We start from the raw sequence: 26,354 nt of genomic DNA on the forward strand, positions 1-26,354 counted from the left end.
GCGCTGTCGTTACAGGCAGCAACCGGAAACATGAGCCTGGCTACCTGGAGCAGAAAGGGAAGACTGGTGTCTACGGTTGCCTGCTGTTCAGACACCACCGCCAATCTCTCCGCCCCCACCACCCCAGCCAGCAGCTCTTTGGGAAGCATGTGAGCAAAGCTGAAATTCTCCCAGAATTGGTAGAAGAACAACCAGAGACATTGCTGCACTGTTCTGGAAGTTACGGCTTAGTGGAAGGACTATAGGATTTAGAACTATATACGCCTGCATTCAAATAATTGGACTTAAATTACCCAAGGGCTGGGTGTCTATGGGAAAATGAGTTTTATTCTGTCTCAGTTCTCTTATCTTCAACATGGGGATATAAAGGACTCTGGGGTTGGTTCAGAATCAAGTCACTCAGTTTCTGTGCTGCTGAGAAGTGTTGGTTACTGAGAACTTGCAACTAAGTCCCTTAGAGGACGACAATGGACTTCTCCAAACTCAGCCAGGTAGTAGCCCCAAACGCAGTTACTGAGCCAGGCGGGTCTTTTCCCTCGCAGACCGATGCAGCAATTGTCACGACGTGGTGTGCAGTCAGATTTGGCTCGTGTGTTCTGTTCTATCTCTGTCAGGAAGGGGAAGCGAAACCTGTTGACATTCAGGAGGAACAGACAACAGTGCGCATTTAAGGACTTACATCAAGGCTATGTTCACAGTCCCACCCTCCATCACAGTACATAGTCAGTGTCCTCCGTATGAACCTCTGAGTTGCGAAGTTTCAAATAAGCGAATGTACATTCCACCAGTGTCAGGCATGAGTGAAACTGCAGCTTGCCCTCTGTCCTACTGCTGCTGATCCTCAACTCTACCATCTCCCGCCTCTGACTCCTGCTCCGGTGAATTCCCCTTGCCTGTTCAGCTGATGCTAGCCCCTGTATGCTTCAGCTGTTACACTTCTGCACTTTGCAAGGTGCTGTACTTTAAGATTAAAAATGTTTCCTTTATTGTTTGCATTTGTTTTTAATGTATCATTTGTGTGAAGAGTACTCTAAACCTATTCCAGTGCAGTACAATGTAGCCTGGATTTTCCAGGTAGAACCCTGGTAAAGAATCCTCCTGCCAAACAGGAGATGTGGGTTCGATCCCTGGGTCAGGAAGATCCCCTGGAGAAGGAAAGGGCAGCCCACTCCAGTATTGTTGCCTGGGAAATCTCATGGACAGAGAAACCTGGCGAGCTACAGTCCGTGGGATAAAAAAGAATCAGACCTGGCTTCCTGAGTAGCAGCAGCACTAGATGGCCAATTGTGTTAGTTGGGTATCTAGGCTAACTTTTCGGACTTGTGAACAAATCGGACTTATGAATGGACTCTCAGAACAGAACTCATTTGTATGTAGGGGACTTACTGTAGTCTGAAGGGACCTGGGTTATCTGGACGTCCTGAAGAACATCATATTAGCTCACCATACTGATGTTGTTGTTGTTTAGTCGCTCAGCTGTGTCTGACTGTTTGTGACCCCAAGGACTGTAGCCCACCAGGTTCTTCTTTCATGGGATTTCCCAAGCAGGAATACTGGAGTGGGTTGCCATTTTCTTCTCCAGGAGATCTTCCCAATCCAGGGATTGAACCTGTGTCTCCTGCATTGGCAGATGGATCCTTTACCACTGAGCCAATCAGATTGGATGACCAGAAGTGGCAGATGTATTGGAGATCTTTGGGAAGACAGGTGTGCTGCAGAGAATGGAAGACAGACTGTACCATTATTCAGACCATGGGGGTGTAGGGGAGGATTTGGGTCCCCTTGTCTAAATATAGAGCACACTGCCTAGCACAGAGTCAGAACAGTTGATATTTACTAACTACGTGCCACACCATGAGACCATGACCCTTGCTCTTTAGTACTCTGCAGGTTAGACAAGAGATAAATGCTCTAACAGAGGGCAAGATGATTCCATTATCCTAATTCTGGCTGTTTTAGTTGTTGGTGACATTCTTTTAAGATCTAAATGATAAAAAAAAAAAATGAGTTCTCTACCAAAAGGAAAATCGTTGCTTCCATCATTGGGTAATACAGGAATGTTCCATGGCCCAGAGTTTACAAGAATCTTTTCATTTAATGAGCTAAATGACCATGCATAACACACTTAAATTATGACTTATAGTTTTTTCATTTACCGGTTGTTTTTGTTCTTTTATACCATAAGAAATTAATGAGGCTGAGAGGCTTAAATCGTGTTTTATGTATTTAAAATAATTATGATTAAAGGCCTTTTACACATGTGTATTTATCATGAATTCTTGTTCAAAGAACTATTTTTCATGGTTCAAGAAGAAAAATTAATTTAAATCGGCAGCTAATGCATGGTTCTCAGTTCCATGAGTCAACTGGAAGCTGCTGACGTTTTTATGTGGAGCCTCCTTTAATGTAATAAAAGCGTAGCACTAAATGGTGTGTCTGACACGGGAGGGATGACATATCCATGGAGAGGCACGCTGCAGTCTTCCAGGTCATGCCAAGGGCCACAGCCTGCCATCTTCATCGCCTCTGCTACACTGAAGCTGGCTGGCGTGACTAAGCAGAGTGGTGTCATGAAGCGCCCATCTTGGGAATCAAGTCCTGTTAAACTTCAGTGACTGAGGCACACGCTCACCATTCTCCATCAGTCAGTCTCTCAGTCATGTCCAACTCTCTGACCCCAGGTGCTATAGCCCATCAGGCTCCTCTGTCCATGGGATTCTCAGGCAAGAATACTGGAGTGGGTTGCCATTTCCTTCTCCAGGGGATCTTCCTGACCCAGGGATAAATCCCTGTCTCCTGCACTGCAGGAGGATTCTTTACATCTAAACCATCAGGGAAGCCCAGGGAATAAATTCAGCCCTGCATGTCCAGGAGTCCCCAAGGCAGCAGTCGGAGCACTGAGAGGAAGCACTGGGAGCTTGGCATTTGATCTCAGTGCTCGGAACTCCAGTGTTCCTTTAAAGGGCCTGGATTCCAGGACAGAGTAAGAGCTTCCAACCCCATGCAGTGCTCCTTGTGTGTGTGTGTGTGTGTGTGTGTGTGTGCGCGCGCGCGTGCGTCCACAGGCAGCCAGGTGCTCCTTAGAGGACAGTCTGTAATTGTGAATATTTTAAATGTGGGTAGTTGATCCCTTCGCTATTCAGCATGTAGCTGTGAGTGAAGCTGCAGCCAATGGCCAGAATCTCTTTGTGCTGTCCTGAATTTATCTGAGAATATTGAAGTAAAGAGCAAAAGGGCTCTATTCTCCCCTTCCCAGATATGCGGGCAACAGTAGAATCCAGCTTTTGGGTGGTGAACTTTTTAAAGTGGTCAGGGCTGGGGATAATGCACAAATAGGTACCAACTCTGGGGACTCAAGAAATGGTATTTAACTAGGAGGAACAATGTGTGCTGCCTTTGAATGTCTTTGAAAGGGAAGGAATAACTAAGTATTCAGGTATGAAGAGGTGTGATTTTTGGCAGTAAGACACAGAGACACTAAAACTAGTATCAGAGTGGCAAAGAATAATGAAAACATTCTTGCTTTGGGCCCCCCTCTGGCTTTGCCACCTCCTGACTGTGAAATGTTGGACTGTTAGGTCACCTCTCTGAGCCTCAGTTTTCTCATCACCGCAATGGGGAGACTGGGCCAAAGTTTCTCCCTAGTTCCTTTCTACTCTAGCTATGATCCTGTGACATGCTCTGCAGATTTCAGATGAACATGCTCCCCTTCAAAGGAAGGAACGACGTCTACAGTCCAAGAAAGACTTCCTGAGAGCCTAATACTCAGCCAACACAGTGCTGAGTTGTTAGGATGTAAGCCAAGAATATTAGAGCTGTGCTGGTGATGCTGAGGAGATAATAAAAAGAGCTGAAACAGGAGACACACGGTGTGCTGTGGTTGATAAATCTAAAGCACTTCAGATGGGAGATAGTGATGTAGACTGCATAAATAAAGAGGTGGGATTTGATCAAAATGGCAGCTGAGCTTTATAGGATGGGTAGGATTAGGGAGGTGGAGAAGGGCTAAAAATAGGTCATTCCTGGTTTGAGGGTGAGTCATGTTCCTGGCAGGAAATACCTGACTCAATCAAACTGGGTAATTGAGAAGAGTTTAATAAAGGGGACATTTACACAGGTGTGGCCGAGGCTTAGGTAAATGACTGGAGATGATGCAATGCTCTGGGCTAGCAAAAGAGAGGAGCCATTACCAATCTATGTCGGAAAAAGCAAGAGATTGGAGTGGTCATCATAACAGGACTTGCATATCTGAGAAGGGAAGCCTTCAGTAGAGGGGCTGATGACAGCCGACCCATTGCAACTCTGCCAGCAAGAACTGTTGGGAGCAGGGGGAGATACCCAAACCTCTTTCTCCTCCTGCCTTCAGAATCCTTCTGGAGCCTGTTCCTGGCTAAATTCAGCTGGAAGATTGATGAAGGTCCGCCTCCTGGGGCAGAGGTGGGAAAGGGTGAAAAGTGGATCTAGAGAAGCAAATGGAAGACATTGGCAGAGCAGCAGACCATGAGCGCTATGGATAGATGAGTGGAAAGCAAAGCAATGGTGGAGAACTCACCACTGAAAGTTTGGGAAGTCAAGAAGGAAATTGCATACATGTGGCCACTGAGCAGGATTCTTTGAGTGCAGGACCACCATGGACTGCTGCAGCAGTCTGGGGGAGGAGTGTGAAAGAGCCAGGAGAACACTTCTGGGCATTTCCTGGCCTCTGTGAGAATGCTGACCACGCCCAACCATTCCGACCTTCTCCTTTTGGAGGGGCAAGCTCTTACACCACTCATCTCTTCTATTTTACATTGAGACTTTGGGATCGTTAAAATTTTTCAATATTTACACCAAATCTATTCGGATCTGGAAACTTAGTAGCAACCTGCAATATTGCTTTGTCTCTTCTCCCCTCCTCCCACTCCAACAACTACAAATATTAAATATTAATATTTTAAGGACTTTTCTTATATTTTTCCCCACACATTTCAGTAAATCATTATTGTCTAGACACCAAAAGAAAGTCAGAAACCATTGCTGGAAGTGAAAATTCTTTAGGGATTTTTATTCAATAATAGAGCAATTAAATAGGGCAGATTATTGAACAATAGAAAGTGCTTTCTTTACAATCTGCACACTTAGCAGATGTATCATTAACCATCAAGTGGATGCTTAAGTTCAGGGCTGCATATGCTGAAAAAGCACTGTTTTATACATGAATACATTTTCTTTCTTTAGAAAATGCTTAGCATTGTAAGTAGAAAATGAAGTATTGAATTCCATGCTAAGCCTCAATTTAGTATGTTGTGGTTGTCTAACTATTTACCTAAATCATAGAGCAGTAACAAAATTATTAAAGTACAACAAGAATGCTTCTCATTCAGTCAAAAGATACACCCTGACACCATTATGGAGTTCTAATCTGCCTGAGTTCAGGGCCGTAGTTCATAACAGATGAACTATGGCAGGGGTTTCTGTTCATAGGGTAATGTGGTAAGGCCATGGCAATGGCTAAATTATATTTACAATTTATTCAGCTTGTCAGCTTTAAGTTAGGTCATCTCTACAAATCTTTATTTATGGGAAATAACACATTTCAAAATTTGTGCATAAAACTCTTAATCTTGTCTAAATTGTGCTGTTTAAAAATTGCATAATTTTGTACTTCTTGCAATTTAAACTTTGCATTTATAATACCACCTTGTTGCATTAATGGTATTTTCAGCTACTAGACAATGTATAGAGGGTCCCGTGTAGGCCCTGGTGGGTAGTCTGCACCTTGTCGAGTGATGAGGGTAAGGCAGGAGGAGAATGGCAAAGCTGGAAGCGAACTTAACTCATATGAGAAAAGGTCTACTAAGGCTGTTGTGTGTGGGGTGGGGAGGGTGGTGTGTGCCTGCTTATGTGTGTGAAACTGTGAGCAGGAAGAAAAGCAAATGGGGAGGAAGCGAGAATGAGAAAGAACCCAGAGCAAGGCAGGACAACCATGACCGCGGCGACTGCACTTTCCAGGAACATGGAAAAGAGGGGCCACTGGGTGTAGCTCCAGGGTGGGGTTTCCTTTTTGTCTCCTTGTCAAGAGACTGAAGTAAAACTCACATTATTATAAATTTTATTTTTTAAGAGAAGTTTTAGTTTCACAGCAAAATTGAGTGGAAAGCACAGAGTTTCTGTAAACCTTCTGCCCCGGCGTACCCATGGCCTCCTTAACTTGACGCATCCCCCACCAGGATGGTATCTGTGACAGTTCACCCGCATGGACGTCACATGATCCCCCAGAGTCCATACATTACATTAGGATTTACTCTTGTTGCTATATATCATATGAGTTTGGACAGTATGTGAGGTCATGTATCTACCCTTATGGTATTATACATATTATTTAGAGTTGCTTAACTCATAAAAATCCTCTGTGCTCTGCCTGTTTATCACTCATGTTATTATTTACTGCTTTTTACTGTTGAATATTGTGGGACTGAATCTTGCTGATCTGGGTGTTGAGATGGGAGAAATAAGACCTAGATATATTCAGGTTCTAGGTGTGAGCTTTTTAACCATGACAGACATGGAGGCCTATTGTTGAGCCTCGGACCACCCACTTAGATGGTCTGAGATGACACAGGATACTTAGATGACACAAGAGAGTGTCACCAGGGCTGTGTGTCCAGGGCAGAGTTGTTACAGCAGAAGGCACATCTGGACTCTAGGTTTCTTATGCCTGGGTCCGCTGAAGACACTTCCTTTAAGGCATCCACAGTAAGTTCTCCTTACTATGTAAAACAAATGGCCGGATGTCTTCTCTGAGCCATGGAGAGAAGCAAATTTCAATACCTCTGAATTCCAAAAGGGAGTAGAATGCCTCTCCTGAATAAGATGGCTTCTCCGATAGCAATTCTGGCCAATCAATCATATGAATATTAGACCCATCAGAACATACTGGAAATTAGGTCCTGGAGAGAAGAGAATTGTGAGAATTAGCATACTACAAGAGGCCTTCCTAGGTGGAGCTAGTGGTGAAGAACCCGCCTGCCAGCGCAAGAGACAGAAGAGATGCAGGTTCGAGTACTGGGTCAGGAAGATCCTCTGGAGGAGGGCATGGCAACCTACTCCAGTGGAGAATGCCATGGACAGAGGAGCCAGTGAACTCCTGCCCACAGGGTCACACAGAGACAGACATGGCTGAAGCAACTCGGCATGCACATGTACACACATACGAGGGGAGCTCACTTAACTTATCCCCGCCTCAACTTTTCCATCCATAGAATGAGAATAGAAAGAGTGCTTGCCTCAAAGGGTTTTTGTGAGGATTAAACAAAGTGATGTTTTAGTAATTTAGTCGTGTTTTTGCAGCGCTGATCCTACTGGACAATGCCTGGCGTGCAGTGTGTGCTCCGGCAGTATGTATATGTAATAAACACTCCAAATTTGTCATTTCACATGAGAAAATTCTCTTAAACATAATTTACTTCAAATTTTTGAGGCGTTTCCTCAAGTCTGGAATAAAACCTTGTTTTCATGAAGTCACTGGTTTCAGAAATTTTGTTGTTCAGTCTTTCAGTCGTGTCTGACTCTTTGCAGCCCCATGGACTGCATCACTCCAGGCTTCCCTGTCCTGCACCATCTCCCAGAGCTTGCTCAAATTCATGTTGTTGAGTCAGTGATGCCATCCAACCATCTCGTCCTCTGTCATCCCTGTCTTCTCCTGCCTTCTATCTTTCCCAGCGTCAGGGTCTTTTCCAAGGAGTCAGCTCTTTGCATCAGGTGGCCAGAGTATGGAGCTTCAGCTTCAGCATCAGTCCTTCCAATGGATATTCAGGACTAATTTCCTTTAGGACGGACTGGTTTGATCTCCTTACAGTCCAAGGGAGTCTCAAGAGTCTTCTCTAATACTACAGTTCAAAAGCATCAATTCTTCGGTGCTCAGCCTTCTTTATGGTCCAGCTCACACATCCATACATGACTACTGAAAAAGCCATAGCTTTGACTATACAGGACTTTGTTGGCAACGTAATGTCTCTGCTTTTTAATATGCTGTCTAGGTTTGTCATAGCTCTTCTTCCAAAGGAGCAAGTGTCTTTTAATTTCATGGCTGCAGTCACTGTCCACAGTGCTTTCTGAAGCCAAGAAAATAAAGTCAGAAATTTTGGGATTTTTCTAATTACTTCTCAGCATTGCATGAGGTTCTTTCCTATGGAATGGTCTCTGTTTAAATCTACAGGTTGCCCCATCCTTGAGAAGGGTCACCAAAAATAAGTACGGAGTGGAAGTGGATGAGTTGGGGGTTGGGGAAAGATGAGGAAGGAGCTGGAAGGAGGCCGAGGAAGGCACCATTCTTTCTTTTATAAAAATCTGTGAATCTTCAGTTGGTGGGCACTACATAAAAATATTTAGAGCAGGGATCCTCCCAGTCCTCTCCCACCTTGTAATATTGTTTCAGTCTTATTTTGTAACATAAGGATGCAAATCACCAACATCCCAATAGGCTCTGCAAAATTCAGTACAAACTGCAAGTCATGCTGGAGGAGAGGAGAGTGTGAACATTCCAAGCCCCAGCTGGAGCACCCAGCAGTGAGCCTGGTTTTCCTGTAGGGATGGTGGAATCCACCTAATTAGTGAGGGTGAAGTCCTGGAAGTCACTTGAGTGTTGTCGTCTCTGCATGAGGTCTACCTAATTGTGGTGATGGAGAACTGGACAGGCCCTTAGCAGAGCTGTGTAGTCAGAAGTTGCTGATGTGTTGTTGCTTAGGAACAGACGTGTTGAGAGACGCCTCTCACTCTTCAACGTTCCTAACACCACCGTTTTGAGTAGACATGCATCAGACTTGCCTCCAGTGACTACTATGTGACCTCTCTAAATGATATTATTACAAAGCAGAAGATATTAAGATTGACTCCAAATGTGTACTTTCAGAACTTAACCTTGCATTTTACAGGAATGACATTATACTTTACAGTTTCAGAATAGTATCTTTTATTGTTACCTATAACATCAAATTTATAATTATATTCAATACAGTTATACAATATATTAATATATATAATGTATTATAAAAACAATATAAAAAATATCATAAAAATGTAATATGCTTCCCTGATAGCTCAGTTGGTAAAGAATCTGCCCGCAATGCAGGAGACCCTGGATTGATTCCTGGAATGGGAAGATCCGCTGGGGAAGGGATAGGCTACCCACTTCAGTATTCTTGGGCTTCCTGGTGGCTCAGCTGGTAAAGAATTCACTTGCAATGCGGCAGACCTGGGTTTGATCCCTGGGTTGGGAAGATCTCCTGGAGAAGGGAAAGGCTACCCACTCCAGTATTCTGGCCTGGACACTTCTGTGGATTATATAGTCCATGGGGTCGCAAAGAGTCAGACATGACTGAGGGACTTTCACTTTCACAGGACAGATTATTGCTTTACTTTTATTGTACAGATGAGGCACCTGAAATTCAAAGAGCATATAAAATCACAAACTAAAGGGTAGAGTTGAAAAAGCTCATTTATTCATATGGTTATTCATTTATTCATCAAATATCCATTTGTGCTACTTCACTGGACCAGGAGCTATTCTGAGTTATAGGCAGATAGAGAACAAGACTCCTAAGACTCATCCTAGAGCTTGCATTTTAGTGGGGGGAAAGAAGCATTAAAAAAACAACTGAGAGATAATGTGAAATAGTAAAAAAAAAAAAAAAATTAAGATGAAAATAAAATATGAGATGGAGGAGAGTGACTCCTGATTGGGATGGTGATGGAAGGCCTCTCTGAGGATGTGACACATGGTGATCTGAGGCTTGAGAACAGCTGGAATCAGCTACACGAAGACCTTGGGACCAAGCATTCCACATGCAGGGAAGAGAAAGTACAAAATCCAAAAAACAGGAGTCAGCTGTGTGCCTGATGTAGGAAGAGGCCAGCGTGGCTACAGTAAGAGGATAAAGGTGTCGGAGTCTGAAATTTCACCCCACATACACAAGCAAATAGGTTAGCCTGTTCCCGTGTCCTGGGTGAAGAAGACATTGAGAGTTCTGGATCAGACTCAGCACAGCCAGCAGCAGAAGCGCTGTGTGTGTGTCTGTTCCCTTTGTTCCTGGAGATCCACGATGGGCCAGGAGGATGCTGCATGTTAAGTGAGTTTGTGTCCAACCTACTTTATTTATAGCAAGTGGTAACCAAGACTGCTTTTTTGTCCTGGAGAGAGACATCATCTCATCCAACTACGCGGGTGCAGAGAGGTTGGAGCCTTGCACTCTCGGCACGCCCAGCAAGAACTCACGGGACTCTCAGGTCTGTGGCAGGCGGCCTCTCCCAGCAGCGGGGCAGAGCATTCGGTTGTGCAGGGTGTCATCTGGCCCTGGCCGGGATTTGTTCCAGGATGGCTTGGGGCTTCATTTACCAGTTACTGGCTTTATATTATACCAGTATTCACAGATACCTACAGGCTTTAGATGGCTTTGTGCAGTAAGCAGTTATGAGTCCTCGCAAGAAATTGATGGTATACTTATGGGATTAACCAAAAAGGGTTTTGCGAAGGGACTAATTTCAGAGATTTAGGGCTGGGTCAAGGACCCCAATGAACCTTGGAGTCCCACAGCTCAGGGACCACTGTGACTGGAGATAGCTCAAAGCTGTGGGGTGGTGGGGGCGGCTTGTCAGCTCACCAGTGCTGACAAGACAGTGAGGATGCAAGGTAGGAATGGAGACTGGGTGCAGAAGGATATGCCCCAATCCCACTGTCTCCTCCAAATTCTAATCTCTGCCTTACTTTCCACTGTATGAACTCAGCAGAAGGCTGGACGCAAGGATCTCAATGTAGAGCTTAGCTTCCAAGGGCCAGAGCAGGTCAGAGAAAGCTGGAGAATGGATCTGGGATGGCAAAGGGTAAATAACCAACCCATTTTTATCATTTCTTTCTTTAAAAAAAAAAGACTAGTAGAAATGACTGCATATCCAGAATTGCTAAATTCTAATGAAAGGTATAATGTGAGAGTTAGATTATATTAAAAAAAAAAAAAAAGACTGAGTGCTGAAGAATTGATGCTTTCGAATTGTGATGCTGGAGAAGACTCTTGAGAGTCCCCTTGGACAGCAAGGAGATCAAACCAGTCAATTCTAAAGGAAATCAACTCTGAATATTCATTGGAAGGACTGATGCTGAAGCTGAAGCTCCTATACTTTGGCCACCTGATGCAAAGAGCTGACTCATTAGAAAAGACCTTGATGCTGGGAAAGATTGAAGGCAGGAGGAGAGGGCAACTGAGGATAAGATGGTTGGATAGTGTCACCAACTCAATGGACATGAACTTGAGCAAACTCCAGGAGACAGTGGAGGACAGGGAGGCCTGGTATGCTGCAGGCCTTGGGATTGCAAAGAGTTGAACTCAATTTAGCAACTGAACAACAGCAATAAAAGGTGTACTTTATTTACATTTTAGAAGGGCTTCCCCCATAAATCGTCTTTAAATTCACTTTAACGATATGTGATGAAAGGCATTTAACTCTACTTTCAAAAATAATTTCTTTATAAAATTGGGCTGATTCATCCATTGGTATACAAGGTGCTAAAGTCATTTGTGTTTCTTCTATTAACACTCAGAAAGAAGCCTTGGACTAAAAGACAGAAAGGCTGGATTCTAGTCTCAAATTTAGCATTCACTGGTTATAAAATAATGGGGTTGTTAATGGTCTCTAACTTTCTTTCTGGTTCACTGCTATGTTTAAATACTGCATTTGATCAGGAAAGCAGGATTTTCTCTTAGGATAGGGTGCAGAATTGATTGAACTTTGTAATGAATTTTGCCTTATCTTTTGCTTTTTAGTATAAATTTGGTTTTCTTTTTAATTCTTCTTTAACCAAGATTCTTATATCTGTCCCCATGGGGGACAGAATTCTGGTTTATTCAGATTTCCCTATATCTTAGTGAAAATCTAGATTCATACATAATACAAGCTACCTCTCTTTCTTAATTTTTTAAGATTATATATAAAAAATTTAGGTCCATGAATCAAGGTAAATTAAAAGTGGTCAAACTGGAGACAGAAAGAGTGAACATCAACATTTTAGGAATCAGTGAACTAAAATGGACTGGAATGGGCAAATTTAATTCAGATGACCATTATGTGGGCAAGGATCCCACAGTAGTAGTACTGGAGTAGAAGTAGAAGAAATGGAGCAGCCCTCATAGTCAACAGAAGAGTCCAAAATGCAGTATTTCAGTGCGATCTCAAAAATGATAGAATGATCTCTTTGTTTCCAAGGCAAACCATTCAATATCACAGTAATCCAAGTCTATGTCCCAATCACTAATGCTGAAGAAAGTAAAGTTGAACGGTTCTATGAAGACCTACAAGACCTAATAGAACTAACAACAAAAAAAGATATATTTTTCATCATAGGGGACTGGAGTGCAAAAGTAGGAAATCAAGAGATACCTGATGTAACAGGCAAGTTTAGCCTTTGAGTACAAAATGAAGCAGGGCAAAGGCTAACAGAGTTTTGCCACGAGAACACACTGGTCATAGCAAACACTCTCTTCCAGCAACACAAGAGAAGAGTCTACACATGGACATCACCAGATGGTCAATATCAAAATCAGACTGATTATATTTTTTGTAGCTGAAGATGGAGAAGCTCTATACAGTGAACAAAAACAACACCAGGAGCTGACTGTGGCTCAGATCATGAACTCCTTATTGCCAAATTCAGACTTAAATTGAAGAAAGTAGGGAAAACCACTAGGGCATTCAGGTATGAACTAAATCAAATCCCTTACATTTTGTCACAGTGGAAGTGACAAATATATTCAAGGGATTAGATCTGATAGACAGAGTGCCTGAAGAGCTATGGATGGAGGTTTGTAACATTGTGCAGGAGGCAGTGATCAAAACCACCCAATGCAAAAAGGCAAAATGGCTGTCTGAGGAGGCCTTACAAATAGCTGAGAAAAGAAGAGAAGTGAAAGGCAAAGGAGAAAAGGAAAGATATACCCATTTGAATGCAGAGTTCTAAAGAAAAGAAAGGAGAGCTAACAAAGAAAGAAAGTTACCAGTGCAAAGAAACAGAGGAAAACAATAGAATGGGAAAGACTAGAGATCTCTTCAAGAAAGTTAGAGATACCAAGGGAACAGTTTGTGCAAAGATGGGCACAATAAAGGACAGAAATGGTATGGACCCAACAGAAGGAGAAGATATTAAGAAGAGGTGGCAAGAATACACAGAACTATACAAAAAAGATCTTCATGACCCAGATCACCACAATGGTGTGATCACTCACCTAGGGTCAGACATCCCAGAGTGTGAACTGAAGTGGGCCTTAGGAAGCATCACTATGAACAAAGCTAGTGGAGGCAATGGAATTCCAGCTGAGTTACTTCAAATCCTAAAAGATGATGCTATGAAAGTGCTGTACTCAATATGCCAGCAAATTTGGAAAACTCAGCAGTGGCCACAGGACTGAAAATGGTCAGTTTTCATTCCAATCCCAAAGAAGGACAATACCAAAGAATATTCAAACTACTGCACAATTGCACTCATCTCACACACTAGCAAAGTAATGCTCAAGATTTTCCAAGCCAGGCTTCAATAGTATGTGAATTGAGAACTTCCAGATGTTCCAGCTGGATTTAGAAAAGGCAGAAGAACGAGAGATCAAATTGCCAACATCCATCGGATCATAGAAAAAGCAAGAGAATTCTAGAAAAACATCTGCTTCATTGACTACGTTAAAGCCTTTGAGTGTGTGGATCACACCAAACTCTGGAAAATTCTTCAAGAGATGGGAATACGAAATCACTTTGCCTGCCTCCTGAGAAACTTGTATGCAGGTCAAGAAGCAACTGTTAGAACCAACAGAGAACAATGAACTGGCTCCAAATTGATAAAGGAGTACATCAAGGCTGTATATTGTCACACTGCTTATTTAACTTATATACAGAGTACATCATGTGAAATGCTGAGCTGGATGAAGCACAAGCTGGAATCAAGATTACTGGGAGAATATCAATAACCTCAGTTATGCAGATGATACTATGCTTATGGCAGAAAGCAGAGAGGAACTAAAGAGCATCTTGATGAAAGTGAAAGCTGGCTTAAAACTCAACGTTCAAAAAACTAAGATCATCCAGTCCCATCACTTCATGGCAAACCGATAGGGAAACAATGGAAACAGTGAGAGACTTTATTTTCTTGGGCTCCAAAATCACTGTAGATGGTGAGTGTAGCCATGAAATTAAAAGAAACTTGCTCCTTCGAAGTAAAGCTATGGCAAACCTAGACAGCATATTAAAAAGCAGAGACATTACTTTGCCAACAAAAGTCTGTATAGTCAAAGCTATGGTTTTTCCAGTAGTCATGTATGGATGTGTGAGTTGGACCATAAAGAAGGCTGAGCACCGAAGAATTGATGCTTTTGAAGTGTGGTATTAGAGAAGACCCTTGAGAGTCCCTTGGACTGCAAGAAGATCAAACCAGTAAATCCTAAAGAAATCAATCCTGACTATTCATTGGAAGGACTGATGGTGAAGCTGAAGTTCCAGTACTTTGGCCATCTGATGGGAAGAACTGACACCTTGGAAAAGACCCTGATGCTGGGAAAGATTGAAACCAGGAGGAGAAGGGGACAACAGAGGATGAGATGGTTGGATGAAATCACCGACTCAGTGGACATGAGTTTGAGCAAACTCTGAGAGATGGTGAGGGGCAAGGAAGCCTGGCATGCTGCAGTCCATGGGGTCACAAAGAGATGTACACCACTGAATGACTGAAACACAACAACAAATGAAAAATTGAAGAAATAGAAAAGAAGTCTCTTGTTTCTTTGTATAATGGAAACATGGTACCATCATTGCAGATTTTCAATCTAACACCATCTTTGTGTCCAAAGTAATTATATGATCATCACATGCATGATTATTGCCTGAGCTGATACCTTCTGCTAGGATGTATTATTTATTTTAGTCATTATTTATTTTCACACACTGATGCTATTAAAATCAGGGTCCTAAAGATTCACTTATACTCAGCCCTTGGAAAACTTTAAGGAGCAATTTGTTTTATCAAGTCTCTAGACTTTAATTTTAAAAATAAAAAGCTTCATATAGCCAAAAGTGACGGTTAAACACAGGAAGTCTCATGTAAGTCATTAGTCTTAAGATGACATGTGGAAGCAATTATTAACTCATTCCTTAAGGGACATAGATATGCATGCTTCTCTTTCTTTCTTTGGTCAAATATATTATGCAACCTAATTTTCATATTCAGAGGACTCTGGCAAAAATTGTAGCAAGATAAAGCTGGATAAAATGACTCTGGATTTGACTGGTCTGATTCCTGGTTTGGCAGTTTAGGAAGCTGAAGCCTGAGGAAGCTGATATGTGCTCAAGATGATGCAACTAGATGGTGCCCAGGTTGGGTCTAGAACCCAGATCTCCAGCTAGAAATATAGTTTTACAAATAGTTCACATATAAGCTCTTACAAAAAAATCAAATGACAAAAGGTTAGTCTTTTTAAAAATTTTCCATTGAAATATAGTTTATTTACAATGGTGTAATGCTGTGTTAGTTTCAGATATAGCAAAGTAATTCAGTTATACATATACATATATGTGTGTATGTGTTTGTACATATTCTTTTTTAGATTCTTTTCCACTAGGTTATGATAATATATTGAATGTAGTTCCCCCAAAACTATAGTCTTTCTTGACTGCTTTCCAATCCCAAACCCTTTTCAGAATAATCACTGTTATTAATTGATATGTATCTGGACATTTTGCTGAATGTTTATATATATACATACACTGTACATATATATATATATATTTATGTAGAAATGTGTATGTAGAAATACATGATATTGTTCTGTAGCTTTTAAAAAACATAAATACTAATATACATTGTATCTGATTCTACAATATTGTCTATCTTGGGTGTTTTTCTAGATCAGCATGTATCAACCTCATTCTTTTAAATTGCTGGCTGATTTTCTAAAATATAAATAAGCCACAGCATATGATGAGAGCTCAGATTGTTTCCGTTTTTCCTCCATTACAAACAATGTTATGACACAGCACTGCTCAAAGTTTCATAAATGTCAGAATCACCAGAGGGGCTTGTTAAAACAGATTCCTGGCCCCACCCCACATACTCTAATTCAGAAGTTCTGGGATGGAGTAACGGTCCCATTCCTAGCAAGCATTAGACATGCTAATGGAAACATTCTCAGGGAACTCTGATGCTGGTGGTTCAAGGACCATCCTTTGGGTTGTACTCCTGTCATGAAGATAAATGCATAGCCTTCCTGTGCACACTTGTCAATGTTCTTGCATGAGGGTGGGAGAAGGAAGTAGACATGAAGAAGGATGTTCTGAGTCATAGGGCTTTTGCATTTACCTTTTATGGATACTGAGAGGTTATCCTCCAAAGTGGTCACACTGTTTTGTATACTTGGCTGTTCCCCCCAGCAGTGTATGTCGTATGAGGGCTCACCTTGACTCACAAGCTCACTACCTCTGATGTAAACAGTCTTTAGTTTGTTCTCAATGCATTTGGTGAGAATGGTATCTTGTTTTTTTTTCCCCTGATCACAAAGCTAATGAGGCTGATCACCATTTCATAATGTACAAGTCATCGTAGTCTCCTCTTCTATGAGATGCATACTATACCATAAGAATATTTGAAAAACCGGTTGCTGAATTGCTCTGTTTTTCTCATTGATTTATAGTGATTTAAAAATACATGTTTCAGATATTCATTCCTTGCCTGTTTTATGTATCTGAAACTGTTTTGCCCAGTGCTATTTTTTTTCTATACAACACAGTTATTATTTTACTCCTAATTTTATAACATTACCTGAATGCTACTGGTCCCTCTGAGGAACATAACAATTCCAGAATCAAACATTATTTTCCTTTTGGACCCTCAGTTCAAATCCTGTGACTGTACTGCGACATGTTGGCTAATGATCAGTGAATTGTGGAAAACCTGAGAAAGAGAATAGGTTGGAGAGCCCCCTCCCCCCCCGACCAAAGCCCCTCTTAGCTAAAGGAGATTCCATTGTGGAGGAGGGCCTGGACCTCATTTAAGGGACTAGCATTCACATATGTAGTCGAAATAAAGCAACCTCCATCTTGTCATAAAGGAATTTCTGTAAGCTCCTGAGAAAAAGTTCTTGTAAGCCACTTTGACATAGGATTATTCTCTTTTGACATATTATAAACATTAAAGAAAATTTAATGCCCATCTGGACAGCTAGTTTTTGCCAATTGCTACCACCACCAGCTGCAAAACTGCACCGACTACAAGCCATCCAGCTGCCACGCGTACCCAGTGCCAGGAGAGAGAGCAGGCTGCCAGCGCTGCCTCAAGTGGCTGGGCTGGTTCGCAGCCAGGATTTGAGGGAGGATGTGCTATGAAACACAGTAGTCACGACTCGGAGTTTCAATGAGTGTTATTTGTGTTTGCATTTTTTCCTGGTCATCTACTGTGGGAGGCTGCTGGGGGACACCATCCCTTTCCTGGAAATGGCAGCAAAACATGTTGATCCTCCTTGCTCTGCCTTTTATGTGCTTGCTGGCACCCTCAGCACGCACACTCTGCTTGCCCGCAGTCATTAGCTGGAGCCGCCTGGAGCTGCAGAAAATGGTGTCGTCTCTCCAAGACTGGCTTTCCCCAGCTCCTCTTCTCTCTCCGCAGCCCTATCGGCACCCTATGCCTTATTTCCCCCTGCCCCCGTATTTGTTTGGCATTTATTTTTCTCACAAAGTAGCAAAAAAGACAACTGCTTCCTCCCCTAGTAGTTCTCCTAGAAGTGAGTGTCCTTACCTTTATGTTCCTGGGTTCCAAATACTCCTGTATGGATGTTTGCCTTCAACAAAGAGAGTTCTTTTTCCTTCTTTTTAGGGACAGCTAATTTTCCAATTCAGGAGATAAATTCTCCATTGACCTCTGTCATAGATTGTACTGGTGTTCACCCAGTACTCTATTTCCTCCGCCAACTGTGTTTTTTTTTTTTCCCACGGGTGGACGAATTAGTCATACCCTCTTTGCTGAAGTCAGGAGAAACCATGTGATTTGCTTTGGCCAATAAAATATATGTAGAAGTGATGTGTATCATTTACACGCCGTAATTTTAAGAGCCACCTTCTCCAGAAGAACAGCAACTGCCAGATAGAGGCTGCTTCTTCGGCCTAGGTCCTGAAATAAAGGTGTGGAGCAGGGCAACAGCTGACGCTTGACAGACACACAGTGTCAGTAAAGACAAAACTGAGTTATTGAAAGCCACTGAGATGTTTGGGATTGTTTGTTATCATAGCATAACCTAACCTACTGTGACTGATCCAGTACCATTGCATTTATAGGTCTCTACAAACAAACACAGAGAAGGAAATGGCACCCCACTCCAGTGTTCTTGCCTGGAGAATCCCAGGGATGGGGGAGCCTGGTGGGCTGCTGTCTATGGGGTCGCACAGAGTCGGACACGACTGAAGCGACTCAGCAGCAGCAGCAGAAACAAACAAACCGCACTCTAATACCTTGAGATTACTTAGTTGGATATGGAATAAGTCATCTTGGAAAGTTATCCCTAAATCTAGGCAGGACTGTTTGCCTGCTAATGTGTATCCGAGCAGGTTCACATGGAATCTTAAACTGAGAAATCCCAGGCATTTTAGAGATCTTCTAATTAAGCCTCTCACTTTGCATAAGGAAATTGAGGCTCAGAGATGTTAAGCGAGACAATGTAAGTCAGCCAGCTGGTGGGTGGAAAGACCTGGCCCAAGCCCTAAAGAAACCAGGCTCCTGCTCCCGTCCTCTGTCAACTGTGCTTTCTTCTGAGTTTTTCAGCTCAGCTAGCATTGGGAATAAGATAAGAGAAGATTCTCAAATGCACATTTTCTATGATTTTATTTAAAATATTTCTGAGAACTTTAAACATATTAGACTTCCATCTGCCCACTTTAAACCCCAGATTGTCTCCTGTTCCCTGTACTACTTACTGCTTCATGTTGAGAACACTTAACATTATCAAAATGAAAAGCATATTTAGAGAAGTAAATTTACTATAAAGGACAAATAAAAGAGGTTTTCTTTTAGGCACTGTTCCAAAATGTCCCCATTCACGATCTTCATTTTACCTTATAGCTGAGAGCTTTCCTAATAATTTTTAGTTTGACTGATAGTTACAGAAGCTGACATTTATATAACACAATTACTAAAGCTCTGTTCAAAGTGTTTTATATTGTTTTACACATTTAACCTTCACAGCAAACTTGTGATGTATTACCATCACTCCTCATTTCCAGATGGGGAAACGGAGGCACAGAAGAATTAAGAACCTTACTCAAGGTCACATAGATGGTGAGTGGCAAAGCTGGGCCACTTGCTAGAGTGACTATAAGGCTGACAAAGATAAATGCAGTAATAGCAAAACAACAGCCAAGTTAATTATTAACTAAGTCCTATGTACAGGAGTTATGTGTCACTGTATATTTCACCATTTGTGGGCCCTAAAATACGCATCACAGTAACTTTGGAAGCTTAAAGACATTAAGTGACTTGCTCCAGGTCACCTAAATGGTAGACCTGAGTTCAAGGCCAGATTCGTCTGACTTTGAGAGTCTGTCCTCCCTTCACTTTGCCATGCTGATTTTTCTTTTTCATGTCATTGTCACAAAAAAGCAGTGTGACAGAGTAAAGATGGCGCTTTTATTTTTCATTTTTGGCCACGCCACGCAGCTTGCGGGATCCTAGTTCCCCGACCAGGGGCTGAACCTAGGCTCTGGCAGTGAAAGCTCTGAGCCCTAACCACTGGACCGCAGGGAATTCCTAAAAGTGGCGTTTTTAGGAAATGCTTACTGCGATATGATTTGACTATACTAAGCTGAATAATGATGAGATCCTTACCACCTGGAAACAGGCATTGGATGCGTGCTTGGACCAGGTGCCCAATGATGTCCTCTTTCACTCCGGCTATCCAGGATGCGAATCCTCACAATATTTCTTTACAACAGCTGCTCTTTCCGAAATGTGAAATAGAGGTACAGAGCATTAAAGTGTTCAGGCAGGCTGCCTGTGATGTCACTTGTGGGGCTGGTAGTAAAACTAGAGTCTTTTACTCAGATCTCATGTTCTATATGATGGATTTCACAGTTTAGACTATGTGGGAATGTCTTTTGCAGAGATTTTCCAAAGCCTGATTGGAAATTTTTACCACTATAAGTGTTGAAACTGTTTTTTTTTTAAGAAATACTGGGAATTTTTTTTTCAGTTGCGTATGTGTTTAAATTTTTAATTAACCACAGCTAAGGAAGTGGTTACAGAAGAATATAGATCCAGTTTGTAAATTGCTGCTTATCTAACCTTCAGGGCATAGTTATGAGATCCCTGAGTCCCCCAGTCTATGAACAGGGTAGAGATAAGATTCTACCCTTGTTTTTTACCACCACATCTCTAGTGGGAGAGATAGGAAAATTTTAGAGAGAACTAGAGGCTCTCTAGTAAACAACTGGTAATACTTAGGATATGGTTTAAAATAATGGCTTAAATAAGCTATAAGTTATTTCTTCCTTACATACTAGTCCAAGCGTTGTCTGTGGGGGCTCTAGGTGCCTCTGTCTTTAGCTCCACCACCCCTGGTGTGTTGTATGGACGATACCTTATCATCCAAGATGGTTTACCACACACCACAGTCCAGCCTGTGGAAATGGAGAAAAGGGGCCAGGAGAGGGGACACCACTTTCTTTGACGGGCATGTTCTAATGGTGTTCATCCCATTAGCCATAATAATTTGGCCACAAGGTCACTCGTATTCAACTCTAAAAGAATCTGGGAATTAGAGTCTGTACTCTGGGTGTCTAAATGCTGAGATAAAATGTTTTCATGTGGAAGAAGGGGAGAAAGAGAGAAATTTGAGGACAATGTCAGCTCTGTTCCTTCTGTTAGTTTATGTCTCCACCACCTCTAGAAGATCCCAAGGTCTTCTTCTATCAGCCAAGTCCATTGCTCTCATCTGTTGGGTGCTTAAGCATACCTTTTGTGAAGTGACGACCCTTTTATAAAGGCCTGCATAGTCCAGTAGAGGAGGAGAGGAAGACCCAAGGAAGCACCATCCGACAACCAACAGTAATTAATAAAGGACTCCTGTTCTTAACTCGGGGCTTCCCTCGTAGCTCTCAGTTGGTAAACAACCCGCCTGCAATGTGGGAGACCTGGGTTCGATCCCTGGGTTGGGAAGATCCCCTGGAGGAGGGAAAGGCTACCCACTCCAGTATTCTGGCCTGGAGAATTTCATGGGCTGTATAGTCCATGGGGTTGCAAAGAGTCAGATGCAACTTTCACTTTCATTCTTAACTTAAACTTTTCTTGATAAATATAGAAAGATCTCATCATAATCCACAATAGTTTAAATTTCCCTTTCCTTCTCCACTGGTTTTCTATCCTTGAAAGTTGCTCCCAGAAAAAGAAAGAAGCCTCAAATAAGCTTCTTATTTACTATAATTCCTTCCTTTCAACCCCCTCCCTCACCCATGTCTCTCTCTCTTATTTCTCCATTTTTCAATTATATATTTCAATTAAATCTATCCCCGTATAAGCAAGAATCTCTCCACTTGAAAGGTAACAAGCCAAGGTGGGAATGGCAAATATAGGTTTCCCCTTATCCAGTTGGAGAAGAGAGGAAAGGAAAATGTCCATCACGTTGGTCTTACCATATGTACTCTCCAGTCTATTTTCCACACAGAGGGAGCCAAAATAATTTTTGCAAATAGAAATTAAGATAATGCCACTCCTCTGTTTAAAATACTTCACTAGCTTTTCACTGTACTTGGAGAAAACACAGCTTCCTCTTCAGGGAGACAGGCTCTTACATGCCTGGCTCTGCCTGCCCCTCCTCACTCCAGGGTTCCACTCTCCACACTCCTTCCCTTTGCTTTTCACGGAGATCGGCCCTGCTTAAAAGCCCCACATCTGCTGCTGCTTTGCTTGAAATTCTCTCCCCTAATTTCGGCAACTCTGATTTGTTTTTCAGTTTCTCTAAACTGTTGTCTCTGGAGCTTACCTTGTGGCTCAGATGGTGAAGAGTCTGCCTGAAATGTAGGAGGCCTGGGTTTGATCCCTGGGTCGGGAAGATCCCCTGGAAAGGGAAATGGCAACCCACCCTAGTATTCTTGCCTGGAGAATTCCATGAACGGAAGAGCCTGGCAGGCTACAGTCCATGGTGTTGCAAGGAGTCAGACGCAACTGAGCAACTTCACTTTCACTTTTCCTTTCAACCTATAATGAAACAGGTTTATTTCCTCTAATGGAATTCAGCAGGTATCATGATATATATTTGCACGTGACTTTATGGCTCAAGGGGTAAAGAATCTGCCTGCAATTCAGGAGACACAGGAGACCCAGGTTCAATCCCTGGGTCAGGAAAATTCCCTGGAGGAGGAAATGGCAACCCACTCTAGTATTCTTGCCTAGAGAATCTCCTGGACAGAGGAACCTGGCAGGCTGCAGTCCAAGGGGTTGCAAAGAGTTGGACACAACTGAGCACACATGTGTTTTCTGTTTAATACCTGAATCCTTCACTAGATTATAAGCTGCAGGAAAGCAAGGCACTGTTTCATCTCCTTCGTGTGTCTAGACCTTTGTAGTATTGGAAGATGAAATTCTTCCTATAAACTTCTTATGAAATTGTGCCATATGTCCATCAATGAGATGGATTTATTACTTCTCTTTTTAAAATTAATTTATTTTTCAATTGAAGGATAATTGCTTTACAAAATTTTGTTGTTTTCTGTCAAACCTCACCATGAATCAACCATAGGTTATTACTTCCTAAATGAAGGATGCAGAGCCTGTAGTCAAATCTGGACTGGTTAGCAAACACTCATCTCACCTCTCTCTGCTTCTTTTCTATCCGCTTTCTGTTCTACTGTGAAGCCTAGGATGTGTTACCCAACAGCCCAGCTAGAGTACAAAAGATGTTGTTATGTAAAATAAGACCACCAAAGCTTACCTGTTCTCAAGGCTTGTTAGGTCCCAGTCACTATCATATACCCTAACCTTTCGGAGTGGAGTGGTGTCTTAGTCTATACACTCATAGGCATATGTATTAGTCGGGATTCTCCAGAGAAACAGAAACAATAGTATATACCTGTATCTTATATCTATATATAGAGATTTTAAAGAATTGACTTCTGTAGGCTGCAAGTCCTGAATCTGCAGGGTGGCCCAGTAGACTGGAGGCCCAGCAAAGAGTGGGTGTTGCAATTCAAGTCCAAAATCATCTGCTGCAGAATCCCTTCTTGCTCAGAGGTCAGTCTTTTGCTCTATTCAGCCCTTCTACTGATTGGATGAGGCCCACCAACATCATGAAGAACAATCTGTTTTACTCAAAGTTTACCAATTTAAAGTTTAATCTCATCCAAAATCACAGAAACATCCAGAAGAACATTTGCCCAGATATCCGGGCACTGGGGCCCAGTCAAGCTGATATATAAAATGCAACCATCGTAGTGTATAAAATTGTTCCTCTGAGGGAAGAAAAAAAAACTCTAGTGTTCTTTGAGAGCAAAGAGGTCCCCAAACAAAGAGCCTAAAGAGTATGGCTAGGGATAATGATGGCTGTGGAGGAAGGGTTGGCTGTGCCCAGAACCCCAGGGTATCATTAGCCAAGGCGGAAATTAGACAGGTCAGAAGGAATCACAAGGGAGCAAGATGGGATAAAAGGGGAATACAGGGAGAGACAAAAGCCCTCAGCACAGGGACCAGTGGGCTCTCACCCACCTTTCAGGCCCAGAGGTTTGCGCCATTTGCATTCCGCCTGTCTGTAGCTCGATTCCCCCCCACCCCTCCATATTTTGCGATGTGCCCATGGCTTCCTGCCACTAAGCTTATTTGGAAGCAATAGATAAATGTCAGCACTTAGAAGCTATGAAACGTCCTAACTGGCCCCCCTAGACTAATAAACATAAAAAAAAATCCTGATTCAGGCAGCTTGATGGGCTCATTGGTGAGAGAGAGATAAAGTTTCCCTTCAGGACATTTATAATTTACATAATAAAAAGCTTTTCACCTTCCAGTCAAGGAGCAAAATTAATTATCGTGGCCCCGTTATCTCTTGGAGCATTTTTGCTTAAACTAGCAGGAACAATTTGTGAACTCTTAAATGCGGCGTCGGGGCCTAGGATGGGGTGCTAGTGCAGTTAGGGTTGGGGGGGGCGGGGAGAAAGGGACCCACAGCACACTCGCCTGGAGTGTGCTCCATTTAACAAAGACATTTGTGGCCTGACCTGTCCTTTCAATGCATTCAGCACCAAATAATGTGCTAATGATAATGGACTTGGCAATCTGAAGCCTGTAATCACCTCCCCTCGGACAGATGTTGAATGGACGGTCACCAGAAGGGTTGTCTCGGTCATATCCTTCAGTCATGTCTTGTCCTCTTCTCTTTTGGGCACCATTTCAAATAACAAATAGAAAAGCTGGTGTTCCAGTGCCCCTGATTCTGAAGATATATGGACAGCCGGAAGTCCTTTGATTAGGGAACCATATCTGATATCCATACGGGGTCTCTCATTCCAAATTCCCTGGACCCTTCAGAAAGCTGACAGCATTAACCTAATATCATTAATTCTCACCACTCTCCTGTGAAGGAAGCAGGTGGCCTGCATTATTTCACATCTTTTACAGATGGAGAGATAGAGGCGAAGGGAGGTTAAATGGTCTGCTTTCCACTGAGGAGCTGGGCACAGAATTCAGTGTCAGGTATACAAGGTTACAGAGTCTCCTGGTAGACCAGAAGGCCCAACTGAGGGTCTATCTGTCTGTCTGTCTGTCTGTCTCTCTCTCTGTCTTTCTGGGAAGTAGGACAAGACCATGGAGGTGAATATGAATACAAGCTTCCTGCCCACATTTTAGGAAGGAAGAACCATTATTGATTTAATTTTTATTGTTATTTCAAGGTAATTATAACACAAGATTACATACAAAAAGAAATAGCAAAAGGTGACATGGCTACAAGTACGTTTTTCACCTCCTTTAACTAAACCTGCTTTCCTATCTTGGATAAACAGAGTATTGACAGGCAATACTCTTTTTAAAATGCTTTCATTTAAAAGTTCAGAGTCTTGAGGAGAGAAGAGGCTGTGTGGATAGTCAGCCACGTCAGAGACCTTGAGCCTCTCCCTGCCTCTCCTGGTCACTCCAACTTCCGTGTCTTCTCCCTCGATCAACATGTCTTTGGCCCTTTCTGGAATCCAGTATCCTAAAAGCTGCAGGGCACCCCAGTTTTTTGCTCTCCAGGGAGTGGTTAAGTTAAAGTCATCTCAAAACCAGTTTTATGGGTAAGGGAGCAAAAATCAGTTAAGTCAGAAAAAACGTTACCTCCCCAACGTTTGCTGTGTTTTGTTTTATGAATGAATTGACCAATGGAAGTGACAGGATCTGACTACAAGAGCAACTGGGATTTGCAAGGCCTTTCCGATCTGAATGGTCTTCCTCTGTGGCTCAGCTGGTAAAAGAATTCACCTGCTTTTGTATCCATTCAGCCAGTCTTTGTCTTTTGGTTGGGGCATTCAGACCCAGAGGGATGGGATGGAGAGGGAGGCGGGAGGGGAGGATCAGGATGGGGAATACATGTAAATCCATGGCTGATTCATGTCAATGTATGGCAAAAACCACTACAATATTGTAAAGTAATTAGCCTGCAACTAATAAAAATAAATGGGAAAAAAAAATAAAATAAAAGAGAAAAAAAATAAATGAAGGAAAATTATATTAGCAATTTTAATAAAGTTTTTTTACTAACAACAACAAAAAAAAGAATTCACCTGCAATGCGGGAGACCTGGGTTTGATTCTTCCATTGGGAAGATCCCCTGGAGAAGTGAAAGGCTACCCACTCCAGTATTCTGGCCTGGAGAATTCCATGGACTGTATAGTCCATGGGCTTGCAAAGAGTCGAACAGGACTGAGAGACTTTCACTTTGATCTCAATATAGGATGGAAACTGTAGAGAATTTAATTATGGTTCTCCTTTGGAAAACATTGTTTGCTATAGAAATTATACCATGACCATTTGTGTCCTGAGAGACAGGATATAAACTATTGGGTGAGAACATGGGCTGTCTGTGTTCTGCTGGGTACCTGTAGGTATCTTCCTCATTTGTTAAGTGGGCACCATAAAGGCACATACCTTGTAGAGTTTCTGTGAGGACTAAATGAATCAATGCACATAAAACACGTAAGTCATTGCCCACTACATAGTAAGTACTCAATAAGTAAATGTGTTAGTATTTTAAAATTCATAATAGTTGCTATATACTTCTTTTTTTAGAGGGAGAATTTATTTCATATATGGCTCAATCAACAAATGACTAAATCTCATTTGCATGTTA

At 42.3% G+C, this 26,354-nt stretch overlaps 1 protein-coding gene and 1 long non-coding RNA gene across 3 annotated transcripts in view; one reads left to right on the forward strand and one right to left on the reverse strand.

Annotated features, from left to right (window-relative positions):
- FTCDNL1 (formiminotransferase cyclodeaminase N-terminal like) overlaps window positions 1-1,021 on the forward strand; it is a 127,256-nt gene extending 126,235 nt beyond the window's left edge. Inside the window, exon 7 of the mRNA XM_061149067.1 lies at window positions 16-1,021. Within this exon, the coding sequence (XP_061005050.1) occupies window positions 16-245 (230 nt within the window). The 3' untranslated portion in view covers window positions 246-1,021. The remainder of the gene's footprint in view (window positions 1-15) is intronic.
- On the reverse strand, window positions 310-18,275 carry LOC133061001 (uncharacterized). 2 transcript variants are annotated; one of them, XR_009693887.1, is made up of 3 exons: window positions 17,795-18,275; window positions 1,445-1,712; window positions 310-630 (listed from the first exon to the last, which is right to left on the reverse strand). It is a non-coding gene; the product is annotated as an uncharacterized LOC133061001 (long non-coding RNA). The 2 variants fall into 2 exon arrangements; XR_009693886.1 differs by lacking the exon at window positions 1,445-1,712.
- Between the last annotated feature and the right edge of the window lie 8,079 nt (window positions 18,276-26,354).

Source organism: Dama dama, chromosome 8 (genome assembly GCF_033118175.1).
Source record: "Dama dama isolate Ldn47 chromosome 8, ASM3311817v1, whole genome shotgun sequence".
In the NCBI taxonomy this organism is placed as follows: domain Eukaryota; kingdom Metazoa; phylum Chordata; class Mammalia; order Artiodactyla; family Cervidae; genus Dama; species Dama dama.